Consider the following 14,873-nt stretch of genomic DNA (forward strand, 5'->3'; position numbering starts at 1 on the left):
ATCGGTCCACCTGATTCAGCAATACATTGCACGAGAGACAGTTGACACACCATGGCTCCTCCTCGGAGCTCTGGTGGATCCAGACTGTCCAAGGTGCTCAGGTATGAGATTCCGCACTCGATGACTTAATCTATAGTAAGCAGGAGCTGAGAAATGCCTCACAGCGCACTCAACCCGAGGACTTGGAGGCGACGCCTGGGCCTGGATACTCGAACCTTTCTCATGATGTTGAAAGGTGCTTTGCCACCGACCATTGTCATCGCAATGTGAGCGAGCCTAGTATCGACACATATCAAAGCAGTCGACTTACATCCATTGTAGTTATCAGAGCAGTTCTATTGCGGACATCACACTGACTATTGGCTACCTATCCGCGTTGATCTCCGTCCTGTCGCAGGCTCTCATGCCCCGCGCGAAATTCATGAAGATCATGTTCTTTGATCTCCTGTCCACATGCGTATCCGCATCGCTCTGTTGTCTAGCGATATTCTGTGCTGTGAAGGCAAGAGAACACAACACCCCGAAGGACGCAAGCGAGAGTGTCCGCACTGGCTTCAGCAGCGATGCCTGCGCCGTATCTGCCATATGGCTAATATTTATGATCTGGTAATTGCGCCGCCTCTACTGTGCTGCTGCAGGCAATGCTGACAGTTCTTATTAGGGGTGCGAATACGATCCGTGCCTGGAAACCGATGGAGCTGCAGGATCCTATGGTGGCGTTCTCGATCTTCTGCTCTGTAACCATCACCCGAGCTGGGACATTTGTGACACTATCTGATGGTTTGAGCTTTGTCAGCCGATTGTTGAAGGGGTTTATGCTGGGTTTTGCGATTGCCATCGGTGTCTCTCTCTTCATATTACCGATCACGAGCCGAGGGCACGTGTTCGAGGACATCAAAGGCTACGTCGCGCAGATTGACGCCGTGCTCCGAGCTCAGATCGACTTCGTAGGGGAGAGCCCAGATGTGTGGACTGGCGACCAGAGTCTTCTCAGTCGGACCCGGACTGCTCGGAGTGTGGGTGAAGCAGGGAACAATGGGGGCTCGAATTTGGGGGCAAAGAAGAGAGCTCTCGGCGCGGCAATAACAAAGTTGAATGCCTTGCATGGGAAGTTGCAGTCGGATATGTTCTACTCGAAGGATGAGATCGCCTGGGGAAAGCTATCGGCTGATGATCTGAGTGGTATTGGTGGTCTGCTACGAAGCCTTCTGCTGCCCCTGTCAGGGATGGCAATGCTTCCTGAAATCCTCGATATGATTGTGAAAAATGAAGGGACCCGCAACAACAGCTTTGGGTCGTGTGAGAATGACGAGGAGGCACCAACGAAGCAGGCCGAGTTGCAGAAAGTTGCCGAGACACTTCATAGAAGATTGGTGGAGTCTGCTCGCCTAGTAAACATCGGCTTGCAATATGTTCTGTTGAGCTTGGAACTAAAGAAGAGGAAGCACATCGAGAAATTGTACCAAGAGAAAGATGAAGAGGCAACAGGCGGCATGCTTAGTCCGTTGCAGCAGGGCTTCACGGCACGATTCCAGCAAGAAATAAGCCAGTACTATTCCCGACGCAAAGACCTCACGAGAACCCTGGCATCTCTCGAGGCATTCTCATTGTCCGAAAAGGCCGACGATGCCTCTTCAAGCAACGATCAGAGAGCCGTCACAGCTGATCCCGACGTGAAACAGGAATTTTTCATGATTCTGTACATGGGCCATTTGCAAGACAACATTTTGAAGGCGACACTCGACCTGGTCAAATTCGCGGATAAGAAGATTGATGATGGCACGATGAAGCGCAGCCGACTCATTTTTCCCAAACAGAAGACTATCTTGCAGTGGTTGTCTCCTGATTCTGAACAACAGGAATTTGGGGAAGGCTCTGGCCGACGACAGTCTTCCCACGTCAATCCCTCCGCTATCTATGAAGAGCGCGAAGCAGAGACATTTCCAGACCCCGAGCACCTGCCGCCTGCCAATGTCTTTGAGAAGGGAAGCGCAGTGCTTCGCATTATATCGAAAGTTATCAAGTCTGAGCAGAGCATTTTCGGATTTCGGGTGGCAGCAGCGGCATTTTGCGTCGGTATCCTAGCCTTCCTGCGACAGACCCAAGATTTCTTCATTCACCAAAGATGCATCTGGGCCATGATTGTCATTGTGATCGGTATGAACCCAACCAGCGGGCAGACGATGTTCGGCTTTGTGGCCCGAATTGCTGCGACTGTCGTGTCGATGGTGTTGAGCTTGATCGTGTGGTACATAGTGGATGGAAAGACGGCAGGAGTCATAGTGTTCCTTTACATTGGAAACATATTTGAAGTAAGTCTGTTGGGGAAGAACTCTCAATCACTCATCGCTGACTCTCCTGGCAGTACTACTTCTACATCAAGGTTCCTCAGTACTTCGGCGCAACTGTAATTGCCATAGTGACATTCAATGTTATAGTGGGATACGAGTTACAAGTCCGTCCGCCCTCTGCATTCCTTCCAACCAATCCTCGGGTCTAACTGGATTTCAAAACTCTCTAGGTCCGCAAACTCGGAGTCGAAGTCGCCACCTCCAACGGCCAGCCCTATTACCCCATCTACATTTTCGGCCCCTACAAACTCGCAGCAGTCGCCGCCGGCTGCGCCATCTCCTTCTTCTGGGTGATCTTCCCGTACCCGATCACCGCCAAATCGACCCTCCGCAAAGCGCTCGGACGGGGCCTCTTTGTCCTCGCCAAGTTCTACAGCTGCATGCACACGACGATCGAGGTCTGGCTCAACGGCTCGCTCGGCAGCGTCGACGACGACGTGCGCTCCGCCGCCCACCACCTCGACCACACCCGCCACAAGATCTTCAAGGAGGAGATGATCCTCCTCAACAGCCTCCGGATGCACAGCCACTTCAGCACCTTCGAGCCCCCGATCGGCGGCAGATTCCCCAAGCCGACCTACGACCGCATCATCGGCCAGATCCAGCGCACGCTCACCAGCATGGCGCTGATGGCCCACACCACGCAGACCCTGGACGCGTTATCCATCGACAGCCAGCCCGGCGCCGGCAGCAACTCCGAAGAAAACAAATGGGTCGCGAGACTGGCCTCGATCGCGCTGCAGTCCGCGGGCTTCAGGTCGCACCAGATCACCTCGCTGCTCTGCCATCTGTCGGCGTCCATGACGAACGCGCAGCCGCTGCCGCCGTACCTCGCGACGGGCGACTCCTTCCCGCTAGCGCGGGAGCTGCAGCGCATCGACGGCGAGCTGCTGAGCATCCGCCACGTCGAGGATCCGGCGTTTTCGGCGTTTGTCTGTCTGGAGGTGCTGCGGTCGGTGGTCAGCTTCACTTTGGATGATCTGTTACGGTATGTTTATCTGTGCGACTTTCTTGAGTTTCTCTCGTTTCTCTCTCCCTTCCTCTGAGAAACAAACAGTCGCTAACAGGATATGTTCAGTGATGTGAGAAGTCTCGTCGGCGAACTGAGCTTCGAGTTCCATGTGCGCCACGCGCAGGAGAATGCGGAATCGCAACGCTTGATGTCGGAGGCCGATGCTTGAACTGACTGACTGGTGCATGTGTTTCAGAATAACTGTATAATGCATAAACATATTCATCAATGTAGTTGATTATATATCTGCTTCTACGCCGAGAAGCGGCACGCACTTGACGCCAGGGGCAACTAGATCCACTTGTCGGGTCACTCCTGGTTAAGGACTATTCCTGAGCAACATGACTAATAAGACTCCTGTTACATCACTATTACAACAGCAAGGCCTGCTGGCCCAATGGTAAGGCGCTTGACTACGAATCAAGAGATTGCAGGTTCGAGCCCTGCGTAGGTCATTTCTTTTTGCTCTTTTCCCACATTGCATGCCGTATGGGAGGGAGTCTCGTCCCGAAGACTCGTTGACTACATCATTTCAAGTTTTTTTTCTTTTGTTTTTTTTTACGTGTGATATCGTGCTTGCAATCGCCGAAGGGACCAGCAAGAGACCTACCTAACCAGGAATTAGGACGGGTCTGTCTTTATCTTGGGAGACTTGCTCTTCCGCTTGACCCGAGGTATTATAGCTGGTCGAGTCTGGTTTTGTCGCGGCTGATTTAGGGCGAATTCAAGGGTATTTAAACAAGAGCGATAGTTACCACTACTCTGGCAGCAATATCTTGCCCTAAGGTGTGACTTGGGCAGTAGTGTAGCTTTATTGGCTATGAAGATAAAAGTATTATACATTCGGAGTTAACAGATGAAAGCCGGGCATCTTGATTTGGTACTGTGCCGCAACCTGGTAAACGGAAATAAGAAGCGGCTCGGACACCAGCCCCTGTCTACCTCTAGCAAGAAGCGCCGGAGGGAACGTTCTCGCAGTCGGAGCTGGTCTTACCACCGGTGATGTCAACGCCGGACCAGGTCCAGTCGGAGCAGCTGCCGTCACCGCAGAGGATGTAGACCTGGACAGCGTCATCCTCGATCGAGCCGGTGACACCATCGACGGTCACGTCGGTGATGGGGACACCAGTGGAGGGGGTACCAGTAGGGCTGCCGTTCTCGTAGTCCTGCTCGATGACAATTCCGTAGTCGGTGATGCCGGAGAGCTGGATGTTGGAGTAGGTGATCTCGCTGACATCACCGGTGTCGCCGTAGATGGTCTTGATGCGGACACCGTTGGCCGAGTCCGTGACGGTCGAGTCCGAGATGGTCACGTTCTTGACGGTGTTGTCATCACGGCCACCCACGGAGCCGATGGACAGACCGTGGCCACCGGAGCAGGTGCCGCCGGTGAAGAGGATGTTCTCGCCGGAGTTGATGGCGATGCAGTCGTCCTGGTTCTTGACGGTAGCACCGCTGATGTACACGCCAGTACTCTCGCTAATGTCGAATCCATCGGTGTTGTGGCCACCGTTGTCGTCACCGTCGGAGTTGTCGATGGTGATGTCGGTCAGGTAGACGTTGGTCGCCTGCACACTGATGGCCTGCACCGGAGTGTTCTTGATCTGCAGGCCCTTGATGGTCGAATCCTCGACATCGTGAACGTACATGAACTTGGGCTTGGTCTTGCCACCGTTGGTGCCCTCGCTGTCCCACCAGCGAGAGCCATCACCGTCAATGACAGCACCGTCAGACTGGGTGATGGTGAGCTGCTTGCCGCCGAAACGGATAAGAGGACCATCCCATTCCTCGTAGCCGAAGCTGGTGGTACCCTCAAAAGTGATCTGGTATCGTTAGCTGAGTCTAAAGCTAGTGGTTGTTGTAGAAAATCTTACGGTGGCACCGTCAGCGGCGTCGGACAGGTCAAGGGTCTCTCCGGCGGGCACCTCGATGTTGCTGAGGACGACGTTGGAGCACGAAGAGATGCTTTCGCTAGCCTCGCTGGCAGAGGTGAAAGTGCAGGTAGAAGAGGACTTCTTCACAAGGTCGGAGACACGAGACGCAGTAGGAGCGGCCGAGACGACGGAGCCGACAGCGGCCAGGCCGAGAAGCTGGAAGGAATGCATGATGGATTCTGGTCAACAGAATCGTGATAAAAAGAGAATAAAGGAAGGAATGAGTGCCTGATCAACAGAATCGAAGGAGAGAACGTGGTTGTTGAGAGGATCAGAGCAAGAAAAGAAGTAAAGCTTTTATACCGTGAAGGCAGCTTCTACTCATAGGTCCAGGTCCTCGATAACAGGTCCCGCCCGATATCAATCTCGAACGGCTATCGGGCGCTCCACGGACCTCCTCGAATCCACGCTGTTTCACCATACCCGTCCGTTGGCTCGGCAGTCGGCGTCTCGACGCCTCAGAGAATCCCAATCAATGATGATCGTCGTCATCAAGTCTCAAACAGAATAGCTCGGGTTCCACGGTGGGCCCTGACTGCCGATCCCATGCCGCACTGCTTCGGCAAATTTGGGGTTCAAATGCAGTGCAAACATCCGATGTCCGAGCCAGTCGGCTTGGCAACTTGCTTAGCAAGTCTTAGTCTTGTGTGACGAGTCTTGTTTTGCTGGGCATGGCACGATACGAAACGAAGCATCCATCAGTCGTGGCGGCACGGCGCATCATCATTGCTCAGCGGGCCAACAACCCTGGGGCGGAACGGTCGGAAAGACCCTGCTTCTTGCCTCAAGAGGCTCGTCTCGAGTACAATGAGTACGTAGGCCTCGTCATGGTGAGCGACGCGAGCTGCCCCTGCATACTGCCAAGAATCATCTCCGACTTCTTGGCTCATATCAGACGATATTAAGGGCATTCCTTCCGCTCCAGAAGCGGCTAAGCAACTCGCCGGAAACTGTGCGCCGGTTTTTCTGGCGACAAGTGAAGCCAGGAGGATTATCTTCCACGAATCCAAAACGTCGCTCTTTCTTAGTGAAGGCTTCTGCAGAGGCCTGAGGGTTGCCGATCTCGTCTTCGTGCTTCGGATGGCCCGGAGTCAAACCCCTTTGTTTAGCTTCGTAATCGGTGCGGCGAATTTTCCGTTTCTGTACCTTGGCAATTAGAGTATTGCCGGCGTTGTTGAGTATTATGATTGATATCCTCCCTGCTTACCACACTGGGCTTGAATGTTGTAGAAGTTGTTGTAGAAGCTGAGATGGCGGGCGCAGTGAGACTGCCTTTTTTCGTTTGATCGCACCTGCCGGAAACAAGTTGAAATCTGCAGCATGTAATGAGGATGCGAAGTCTCAGGTAGTGATGCTGATCACATTCATCTATCGATATCACTATCAACGAGTATACAGTATCAGTAGTCATGGATTGGTTCAGTTTCATCCTATCCCTCTTGGCCATCGAGGTCAGTTTGTTCACATCACTCACAGCAGCTGAGTGTTCGCCCCTCCAGATCCATCGACCCTCTCTCCCGGGTATCGAAGTGGTGGCGTCCATGGTCTTCCCCGTGTTCGACATGGAGATTGACGGACTTCAAGTCAATCCAATCAAGCATCGTCGAGTCAGCGTGACCTTCTGCAATGTCAGCCTGACTTACACCCACCCCGGTTGGGATGATTTGATTAACATCAAGGTGTGGCTACCTCTCTCGGGCTGGAACAAGCGCCTGCAGGGCATCGGTGGCGACGATTTCGCGGGGACCCGCGGTGACAGTGCCACGGCCATGGCCGTGGCCGAGGGGTATGCAGCAGTTAGCTCCGACTTGGGGCATAATGCATTCGCCCCGTCGGCACGCGAATGGGCGCTCGATGACGAGTCGGGGCATGTGAACGTGGCCCGGCTGCTGGATTTCTCCTCCGTCGCTCTGTCCGAGATGGCTATTCTGGCGAAAGACGTGGTCCAACAATTCTACGGAGAGGTGCCGAAGCATTCCTACTGGAACGGATGCTCCGGGGGCGGCCGCCAGGGAATGGTGCTCGCGCAGAGGTTTCCCGATGCTTTTGATGGGGTTTTAGCGGGTTCTCCATCTCTCAGCTGGGCGCATTCGATGCCGGCGAGCTATTGGTCCAACTTTGCGATGCGTCTGCTGAACATCCATCCATCTCCCTGCGTGATGAACGCTATTGCTGCGGAGGTCATCAAGGCCTGCGACGATCGCGATGGAGTCATCGATGGAATCATTACCGAGCCAGACCTTTGTGACTTCAATGCGCTTCTCCTTGTCGGCAAGCATGTCGACTGCGGTGATGGAGTCGACGTTGAGATTACGCTTGATGTGGTCATTCTGGCCCAGAAGATGTGGCAGGGCATGCGCGATCAGTATGGTGTGCCTTTGTGGCATGGCTTTTCACGAGGTTCGTTGTGGCATGGCACCGAGTGCTCTTCATCAGAAGCGGTCCACAATCATAGTTGCAGCCCTACGCTCTATCGCGTTGTGATCGACTGGCTGTCGCTGTTCCTCGCGCAGGACCCAGATCTAGATCTATATCAGTTGAAGTTGACATATCCAGAGTTTGAAGGCTTGTTTCGTCTCTCGGTCGCCGGCTATCGGTCCATAATCAGCGCCGACTTTCCTGACCTTCACGAGTTCAAGAAGCGCGGAGGTAAGATCATTCACTGGCATGGGCTGAACGACGAGAAAATAGCTCCCGGTGGGTCCAAGGCCTACTATGCGGCCGTGGCAGAGCGTGATCCTGCGGTCAGGGATTTCTACCGGTATTTCGAGGCTCCGGGGGTAGGCCACTGTGGCTCAGGGCCGGGCCCTGCTCCTTCGGCCATGATGGCAGCACTGACAACATGGGTGGAGATGGGAATGGCTCCGGATAGCCTTCCTGCTGTATCGGAAGATGGGAGTCTGTCGAGGATTGTGTGTCCATACCCGTTGGTAGTCACCTACCTGGGTGGAGATCCTGATAAGCCTGAAGGTTTTGGCTGTTGGGGATCAATGGGTCAGACGAGCTGGCCTTTGCATGTTGAATGGGGTTGGGACGATGTTAAGACGGTCGTTTGGGCATAGAACGTGGGTAAAGTATAATAGGTAGGTTAATATAGACTTTTAGGAGGCAGGTGTTGTGGTAGATGGGGATGATGTACAATATGGTAGCCTAACTACAGAAATTCAATGTAGGCTCCTTGGTGACTTGGGCGTTGTGGTGTTTGATGGAAAGACAAAAAGCAAAAAAAAGAGAGGGCCGAACGCGGATCGAACGCGTGACCTCGGGATCTGCAATCCTACGCTCTACCACTGAGCTACCGACCCATTTGATGATACGTCATCAAATAGCACAGCTGATACTCGGGTGATATAATCGAACATCTTCAAGCCATCATCATTTCTTTCCTCAACTATTTGGCATCATCCAGCCATAACATATGACCGCCCCCAAATCTCTCAATTCCTGGATCTTTTCCTCTAGGAGCCCGTCGGGTAACTGTGGGCTACAACCTGGCTTGATGAGAATAGGATATTCTGGCATGGTTGATTCTAATCCTTTCTTTCGCACAACAGCCGCAAAGTCGCTAATATATATCCGCATTTCGTGTCGAACACTCGCAATCCCGATGTATCCGTTGGCATTTGCAGTCACAGTACCGACAAGGTAGCTCATCATCGCACACCTATCTGAGTCTGACCGAACACATACACAATCCACAATTGACAGACACTAGGCCGTAGCGAAGATCAATGCGCAAATCGGAAATCCAAGCGCTTGCTCCCGGTTTCCGTCGTGGTATTGATATAATGCTGCCGTTGCTGCACGATAGAAAAGAGGGACTATCAGTAACCGTATCGAATGCTGTGGGCAGTAGGAGTAGAGTAACAAGAAAAACCCACCTCCTCCGTCATAGCATTCCAAACCTTGTCCCTATGCTTGTTCCGCAAAATATAGTAGACCTTCGTAAGCAAGAACAGCACGATCGCGAGGACGTTGATGCCCAGAAGCACGGAGTTTCCCCGACGGTACTTGGGTTTGTCGTCTGTACGGTAGATGTTGTTCCCGATGATGGCGCCGACTTGGACGAACACTGGATGTAGCAGGGGGTGTCAGCGTTAGCACTTGGGTTCACAGGGGCTTGCGAGGGTGGGTTGGTTCTCATCGTATGAAGATGAATCACTCCAGAACTTTGCTATTGGGAAGGGTGGTAGGGGTAAGGGGCAGCTCACTGTTGTACAGCGCCGAGGAGATCGTGCGCGTGCCCACGTTGTTTGAGTTCTTCGAGGTCCACCCGACCAGAATCGCGTGGCAGTACGGGTAGCACAGCAGCGTCGTTACGAGGCCGAAGGTGCCCCATGCGTTGGTCATGGTGCCGGACCAGAAGCGCAGGGCGATGACGCAGGGTAGGGTCCAGATGCTTTGGAGCATGGCGACGAAGGTGCGTTCGTTGAGATATTCGCTCAGGCGGGTTAGGAGGAGGAGGGTGATGATGTGGCCGACGCTGGAAGGGATGGTGAGGAGGTTCGTGGTGAACTGTTTGATGTCAATGTTAGTTTATCGTGCTGAAGCTGACGAGGGGTTCGCGACTCACCGTACTGAAGCCGACACTCTTAAGTGTGAGCGTTATGTAGGCCGAAACGGGTGTTTGGGGAATGTAGACGATCAGGCCGAGGATGTAGATGGGCCAGAGGTCGTAGTCGCGCAGGGAGTTCCAGAGACGGCGAGGGGTGATGGGCTGCCGATTATGCATGTCCCCTGGTGATGTGGTGTGAGCCTCATGGGTCGGAGAGAGAATGTTCCAAGAGGAAGCAGAGATGCAAATGCTGACCTTTGGAAGGGTCGTCTCGAAGGACCCGGTTAACCACGATGCTGACTTCCCGATCCGTGAACCATCCCTTGGGCCGGAACCACTTCTTTGTGTCGACGGCAGAGGCAGGCATGCGGAAGAATGAGGCCAGCCCGACGAGGAGTGTGATCAGCCCTTCGATAAGAAAAAGCCACCTGGATACCATGCGTTAGTGCACGCCTACGAGGCTCAAGAAGCATCTACTCACCTCCAGCCGGCCATGCCTTGGATGCCCCGCATATGGAGAACTCCGAATGCAATGAATGAGGTGATAATGGTAGTGGTTGAAAGAGCAGTCCAGAAGATACTAAGGGAAAGATGAGTATATATGTCGCGAGCCCAGCGAAGTATGATCACCTTAAACGAGTCGGGAGTTCTCTGCTGGTATAGAAGTACGACAACCACAGAACAATATCAGGAATAAAACCACCCTATTGAGAGGTTAGAGCAAGGAAGCAACCTCCCAAAAGATTCAGTTACCTCGAGAATTCCCAGAAGCGCTCTCGTAGCATAGAAAGTCCGCTTTCCAGTCAAGCCAGCCTGGGCTGCTGCAACGATAGACCAGAGGGTCATCTGCATCGGGATCCACCGATCCGGGCCCATCTTCTTGGACAACAACTGCGATGGCAACTCTGCAAGCAGAAACGAGACGAGAAAGATAGTGTTACCAGTGTTGTAGTCTAGTCATTTTAGCTCCAGCCCACAATGCAAGATGACTGGCTGTCTTACCATCAGTCGTCAACCCAAGGTCATTCAGCAAATTATCTGACACCGCTTGGACGAGGTTGCCTCTGTCAACCTGAAGACCAAAGAACATCACACACTAAACACCCAGTCAGTGAGCAAGTTATGCAAGCAAACAAGAACAGGAGTTGACATACAGCCCACAGACACACACGCCAGTCCAGCTTGCGAACCAACGCTTTCTCTTCCTCCGGGGTCCATGTGAGGGTCGGATCAAAGACGTGTCGACACTCGTACTGCGCCTTCTCGTAGATCATAGCGTAGCGCTCCGCGACCTCTGGGTCCGCGAACGGATTGTGTCCCTGTGAGTTGGAAGCGCTATCGTTGAACTGCTGCGTCTGGACATAGACGCCATCTTTGCTTCCGACCGAGTCTTGTACGGCTGAGTGACTCGTTGGGTGTGGACCAACGGACTGTTGGTCGATGTCGCTTGATTTAGCCATGTGGCGCCAAGGCAAGTCTCTAAGGAAGTACAGAGTGACAATTGTACGAGGTCCAGTATCAAGATCCGCGATACCTCATGAGAGGCAGCTTGTCTCCAATTTGAACTGTCGAGCTTTCTAGCACGCCATTGCCAAGCTGGTCGCGTATAGTGCCACTGGTTGATCGAGAACATTTATCGCCGCTCTTCGGCGATAGAGCCAGATGCAATGATAGAAAGCATGCTATAGAAAGCAAAGTCGCCCTGATAGAGTACACCAAAGCCCTCAGTGTATGTATCTCGCCGTGAGCTCGCAATCCCTAGTTCGGATTGTCAAGGGGGGATAGATAAGCGTACTTCAACGGGATTTGTCCAGACATCGGCATCCACAGCAGGGTTCACCTCGAGGCAACACTCCCCGCTTCTTCGTCTTTGCCAAGTTGTTGGTGCGGCATGAGGGAGCGAAGATAGTGTAGCGGTGATGCCTTCAGGGTGAGGATGGCGTCATTTTGAGGGGCTGCCCTTGCTTGCCCATCTCAATTCCACAGCGACGAAAAACGCAATGGCTACCTCACACAGCGCCTGGACTGATGGGATTTCTCTAAATTGGGGTATCTTCTAATCTAAAATCTATGTATATGATGACAATCCAGCTGGTTCACACCGGGCCATTTGTGGGTTCCAGTATCTCGGCGTATCGATTGAGAGAGCGACCTATTAGGTTGACCAGCTGCCATATATAATCTCCTGTAAACAACCTCGCCCAGAGCCTTGTCACAGTTGCACTTAGTCTTGTGTTATTCGACAGGAGCCAATCGCGGGAAACCCCGTGCTGGACTTCCATGACCATCTCTAAAACAAATTCAAGCAGCTTGCTCTCTTGTTCAGTCAGACTCGGCTCTGGATTTGAGACCGTCGCCACCTCTAGCCACTTGGCCAGTAGAACGGCACATTCAAGCGAGCACAAGGCGTACTGATTGGACCAGGACACGACAAGAGTGTGCGCCACATAGTTTATGCCCAGTTTGATGGGTGTGCTGAGCGCATGAGCACAATGTAATGCGGCGCGAGTAAGTCTATCGCTCCGTTGCACACATAACTCATCCTTCAAAGAACGGGCTATCTCATCCGGGTTCCAGGTTTGTAATCGTCGCGCGGAGCTGAAATCGGCATTGAGACGGATATATGCTAGACGGAGGAGAGCTGTCGAGGTGAAAGAAAGCGGACCGTGAGGGTTGAAAGGATCAATGGAGGATTCCTGGTTGTGTTCCCAGCACTGACACCAGTTTTCTAACGCCTGTTCTAGAGAATTGATCACTGCTGGTGATAAGAAGCCTCCACTGGAGACGGGGAGGCGACTGGCTTTTTGCATCAACCAAATGTTTTGAATCATTGCATGGATCAGTACATAGCCGCCCATTGAGGAGAAGCTTTCCAGGCGACCTTTGGCTCCAGATGATTGTGGAAAAAGTGCATTCAAGGCAGCTTGTAGCTTAGGCTCCCCGCGGCTTTGGCTTCTCTCCATAAGCCACTGGCTCGCACTCGTCGCATTCCATTCTTTTTCTGTGCAAGGCAAGTCAAGAGTGAGCTCTTCAGTCAAGATCAGCGGCGGTATGTCAAACACAATAGTATGCACGCTGAAAAAACAAAAGACGATCAGCTTCGTCCTCTTGACACATTCGTTGCGGATCCAGCTCTCCCAAGTCCCATCCTGTGCCGGCAGCTCGTTTAATCCCCCCTGTCGGAGAAGAGTTTCCATGACGCTTCGCATGTAAAGAGCCTCGTGATGTGGGGGATCGCGCTCAAACCAGCATGAAACGGACATCAATATGAGAAATGCCTGAATGGTTTCGATGATATCCTGATCTCTGACCCCCTTGTCGACATGATTTGCCACTTGGTGAGTGGAGCAACCCCACTGGAATTCTCTCCGAACATGCTCAAGAGTGACGGCCTTTGCAACCTTAAATAGTTCCAAGCTCGTGTCAGGCTCGCGGCAGTACTGGGCTCCTAAAGCAGCCATAGAGAGAAGCAGATGCACGGGAGTCGCATCCGTGTCCAGCGTGGCGATGTGCAAAAATGGATAGTGGTCATGAAAACCATTCATATACCCACCAAGACAGCGGGATAAGGCGTGTCGCGACGGGACAAACGGTTCATGGACGACGTTGGCATAGTCTGTCAGAGTCGCAATAATGCGGTCCCTGCACTGCGTCGTTATCGATATTTGGCTACTAGGCTCACGAGCCTTATAGGGTGCCTGAGTCCTGTCCGGTTGGAGTGATGGCAACTGCGTTCCATGTCGAGGCAATACAGGTGTGGAAGGTGAGCCAATGTCATTGACTGACTTGTCCTTCGCAACGGTGTGACCGTATTCCGAAGTTGCTGGGTCAAAATGGAAGGCAGGGAAGAGAGGAAGTGGTTGGTAAGTGGGTGAGTAAGGGTGACTTGGAAGCGGAATGCTATCTAGGAAAGTGGTGAAGTCATCCCCATCATGGGAGATAGACTGGCCATAGCTGGTAAAAGGTTCGGTAAACCCAGGAGCTTCAGGAGGCGCTGCTGCCGCCGTTTGGGAGTTTGCGACCGTATGCCCTGGAACCGTGTCCGCTAACGGCACTGGGAAGGATGCCGGGGAAGCAGTAGTTATCGGCTGACCCTGCCGAGGAGTTGGCGAAAGCGGACGACCAGCCACTGCTGATGCCAGAACATTAAGTCCGTCGAAAACCTGAGGAGAAGCAGGCTGCGGTGAGCTTGTTGGTGTAGCATCCAGGGCCGGGCTGCTGTGAGCCAGGCGTTCGTGACGCGCCAATAGGTCTCTACTAAGGTATTAGCGAGATTCTCAAGTCAAAACGAAGAGTATCGAAGAGAACCGGTTGTAACTGACTTGCGGGTAAATGACTTGGGGCATTTGGTGCATATGTACGGCTTCTCTTTTGTATCTGCGCCTCGGGGTCAATTGGATTTGTCATCTCAGATCATGATGGAATGAATGATAGAAGAGGGTCTATACGTGAGCGATCATGACGCTGAAGATGCTCTAGGCGAGCAAATGTCCTGGGGCATCGCTGGCATTGGTATGGTTTGGTAGGAGAGCCCATCACAGGGGAGATGAGTATTGCGCGTAGTAGAATTGCAAGTAGATTACAAGAGTTAAATCGTGGAGAAGTTGCCAACAGAGTCCAGAACACGCCGTGTTGTGGAACTGGAGGTGGTGCCGGCGCCAGAGGTCTCCGGCCAATCGGCGGGGTTGACCGACCAGGCAATAATTAGTCATCCGCCTCTATCTTCCCCACGTTTTTGTGTCGTTAATTCATCCATAGCCATATCTAAACAACTTTGGCATTTCTTTGACTCATGAATTATCTCCTCATTCAAGCCATAGTATAGAATCTGCCCCACAGTATGCAGAGAGATCGTCACAGCCATCTCTTTCCAAAACGCGAGTGACAGTGCTCAGGCCGAGTTTGACTTCCCTGATGTGGATAATCGTTTCGGTTACTGCCTACAGTACATACTTTTCGCAAAAGATTTTCGGTCGGTGTATCTCTTAGCATACATCGGAATTTCGCAAGCTTTCAAAGGT

At 52.7% G+C, this 14,873-nt stretch overlaps 5 protein-coding genes and 2 non-coding genes across 7 annotated transcripts; 3 read left to right on the forward strand and 4 right to left on the reverse strand.

The window, feature by feature from the left end:
• Positions 1-51: 51 nt before the first annotated feature.
• BO66DRAFT_325161 (uncharacterized protein) lies at positions 52-3,532 on the forward strand (the record flags this gene model as incomplete). The annotated part of the gene is made up of 7 exons (XM_025643860.1): positions 52-101; positions 165-266; positions 322-606; positions 662-2,312; positions 2,366-2,455; positions 2,522-3,339; positions 3,430-3,532. 7 exons carry the CDS (start codon positions 52-54, stop codon positions 3,530-3,532), a joined length of 3,099 nt encoding a protein of 1,032 aa, XP_025502884.1.
• A 214-nt stretch (positions 3,533-3,746) lies between these two features.
• BO66DRAFT_t191 lies at positions 3,747-3,818 on the forward strand. The gene has a single exon. It is a non-coding gene; the product is annotated as a tRNA-Arg (tRNA).
• Positions 3,819-4,307: 489 nt separating this feature from the next.
• Positions 4,308-5,468, reverse strand: BO66DRAFT_325176 (glycoside hydrolase family 28 protein; the record flags this gene model as incomplete). Its single annotated transcript, XM_025643861.1, has 2 exons — positions 4,308-5,186; positions 5,238-5,468. The coding sequence occupies 2 exons, from the start codon at positions 5,466-5,468 to the stop codon at positions 4,308-4,310; spliced, it is 1,110 nt and encodes a 369-aa protein (XP_025502885.1).
• Positions 5,469-6,454: 986 nt separating this feature from the next.
• BO66DRAFT_114639 (putative feruloyl esterase) lies at positions 6,455-8,456 on the forward strand. Its single transcript, XM_025641848.1, has one exon. The coding sequence runs from the start codon at positions 6,707-6,709 to the stop codon at positions 8,357-8,359; it is 1,653 nt and encodes a 550-aa protein (XP_025502886.1). The 5' UTR covers positions 6,455-6,706; the 3' UTR covers positions 8,360-8,456.
• Positions 8,457-8,530: 74 nt separating this feature from the next.
• BO66DRAFT_t199 lies at positions 8,531-8,602 on the reverse strand. Its single transcript has one exon. It is a non-coding gene; the product is annotated as a tRNA-Cys (tRNA).
• Positions 8,603-8,727: 125 nt separating this feature from the next.
• Positions 8,728-11,312, reverse strand: BO66DRAFT_454076 (allantoate permease; the record flags this gene model as incomplete). The annotated part of the gene is made up of 10 exons (XM_025652006.1): positions 8,728-9,097; positions 9,179-9,369; positions 9,509-9,812; positions 9,871-10,034; positions 10,108-10,280; positions 10,334-10,432; positions 10,483-10,556; positions 10,606-10,805; positions 10,855-10,948; positions 11,022-11,312. 10 exons carry the CDS (start codon positions 11,310-11,312, stop codon positions 9,026-9,028), a joined length of 1,662 nt encoding a protein of 553 aa, XP_025502887.1. The 3' UTR covers positions 8,728-9,025.
• A 636-nt stretch (positions 11,313-11,948) lies between these two features.
• BO66DRAFT_376092 (transcription factor domain-containing protein) lies at positions 11,949-14,391 on the reverse strand (the record flags this gene model as incomplete). The annotated part of the gene is made up of 4 exons (XM_025645681.1): positions 11,949-13,906; positions 13,973-14,106; positions 14,175-14,229; positions 14,301-14,391. 4 exons carry the CDS (start codon positions 14,386-14,388, stop codon positions 11,949-11,951), a joined length of 2,235 nt encoding a protein of 744 aa, XP_025502888.1.
• Between the last annotated feature and the right edge of the window lie 482 nt (positions 14,392-14,873).

Source organism: Aspergillus aculeatinus (genome assembly GCF_003184765.1).
Source record: "Aspergillus aculeatinus CBS 121060 unplaced genomic scaffold BO66scaffold_30, whole genome shotgun sequence".
NCBI lineage: Eukaryota > Fungi > Ascomycota > Eurotiomycetes > Eurotiales > Aspergillaceae > Aspergillus > Aspergillus aculeatinus.

Coding starts and splice junctions, on each gene's coding strand:
- BO66DRAFT_114639 (XM_025641848.1), top strand. CDS start 6,707: ATGGATTGGTTCAGTTTCATCCTATCCCTCTTGGCCATCGAGGTCAGT.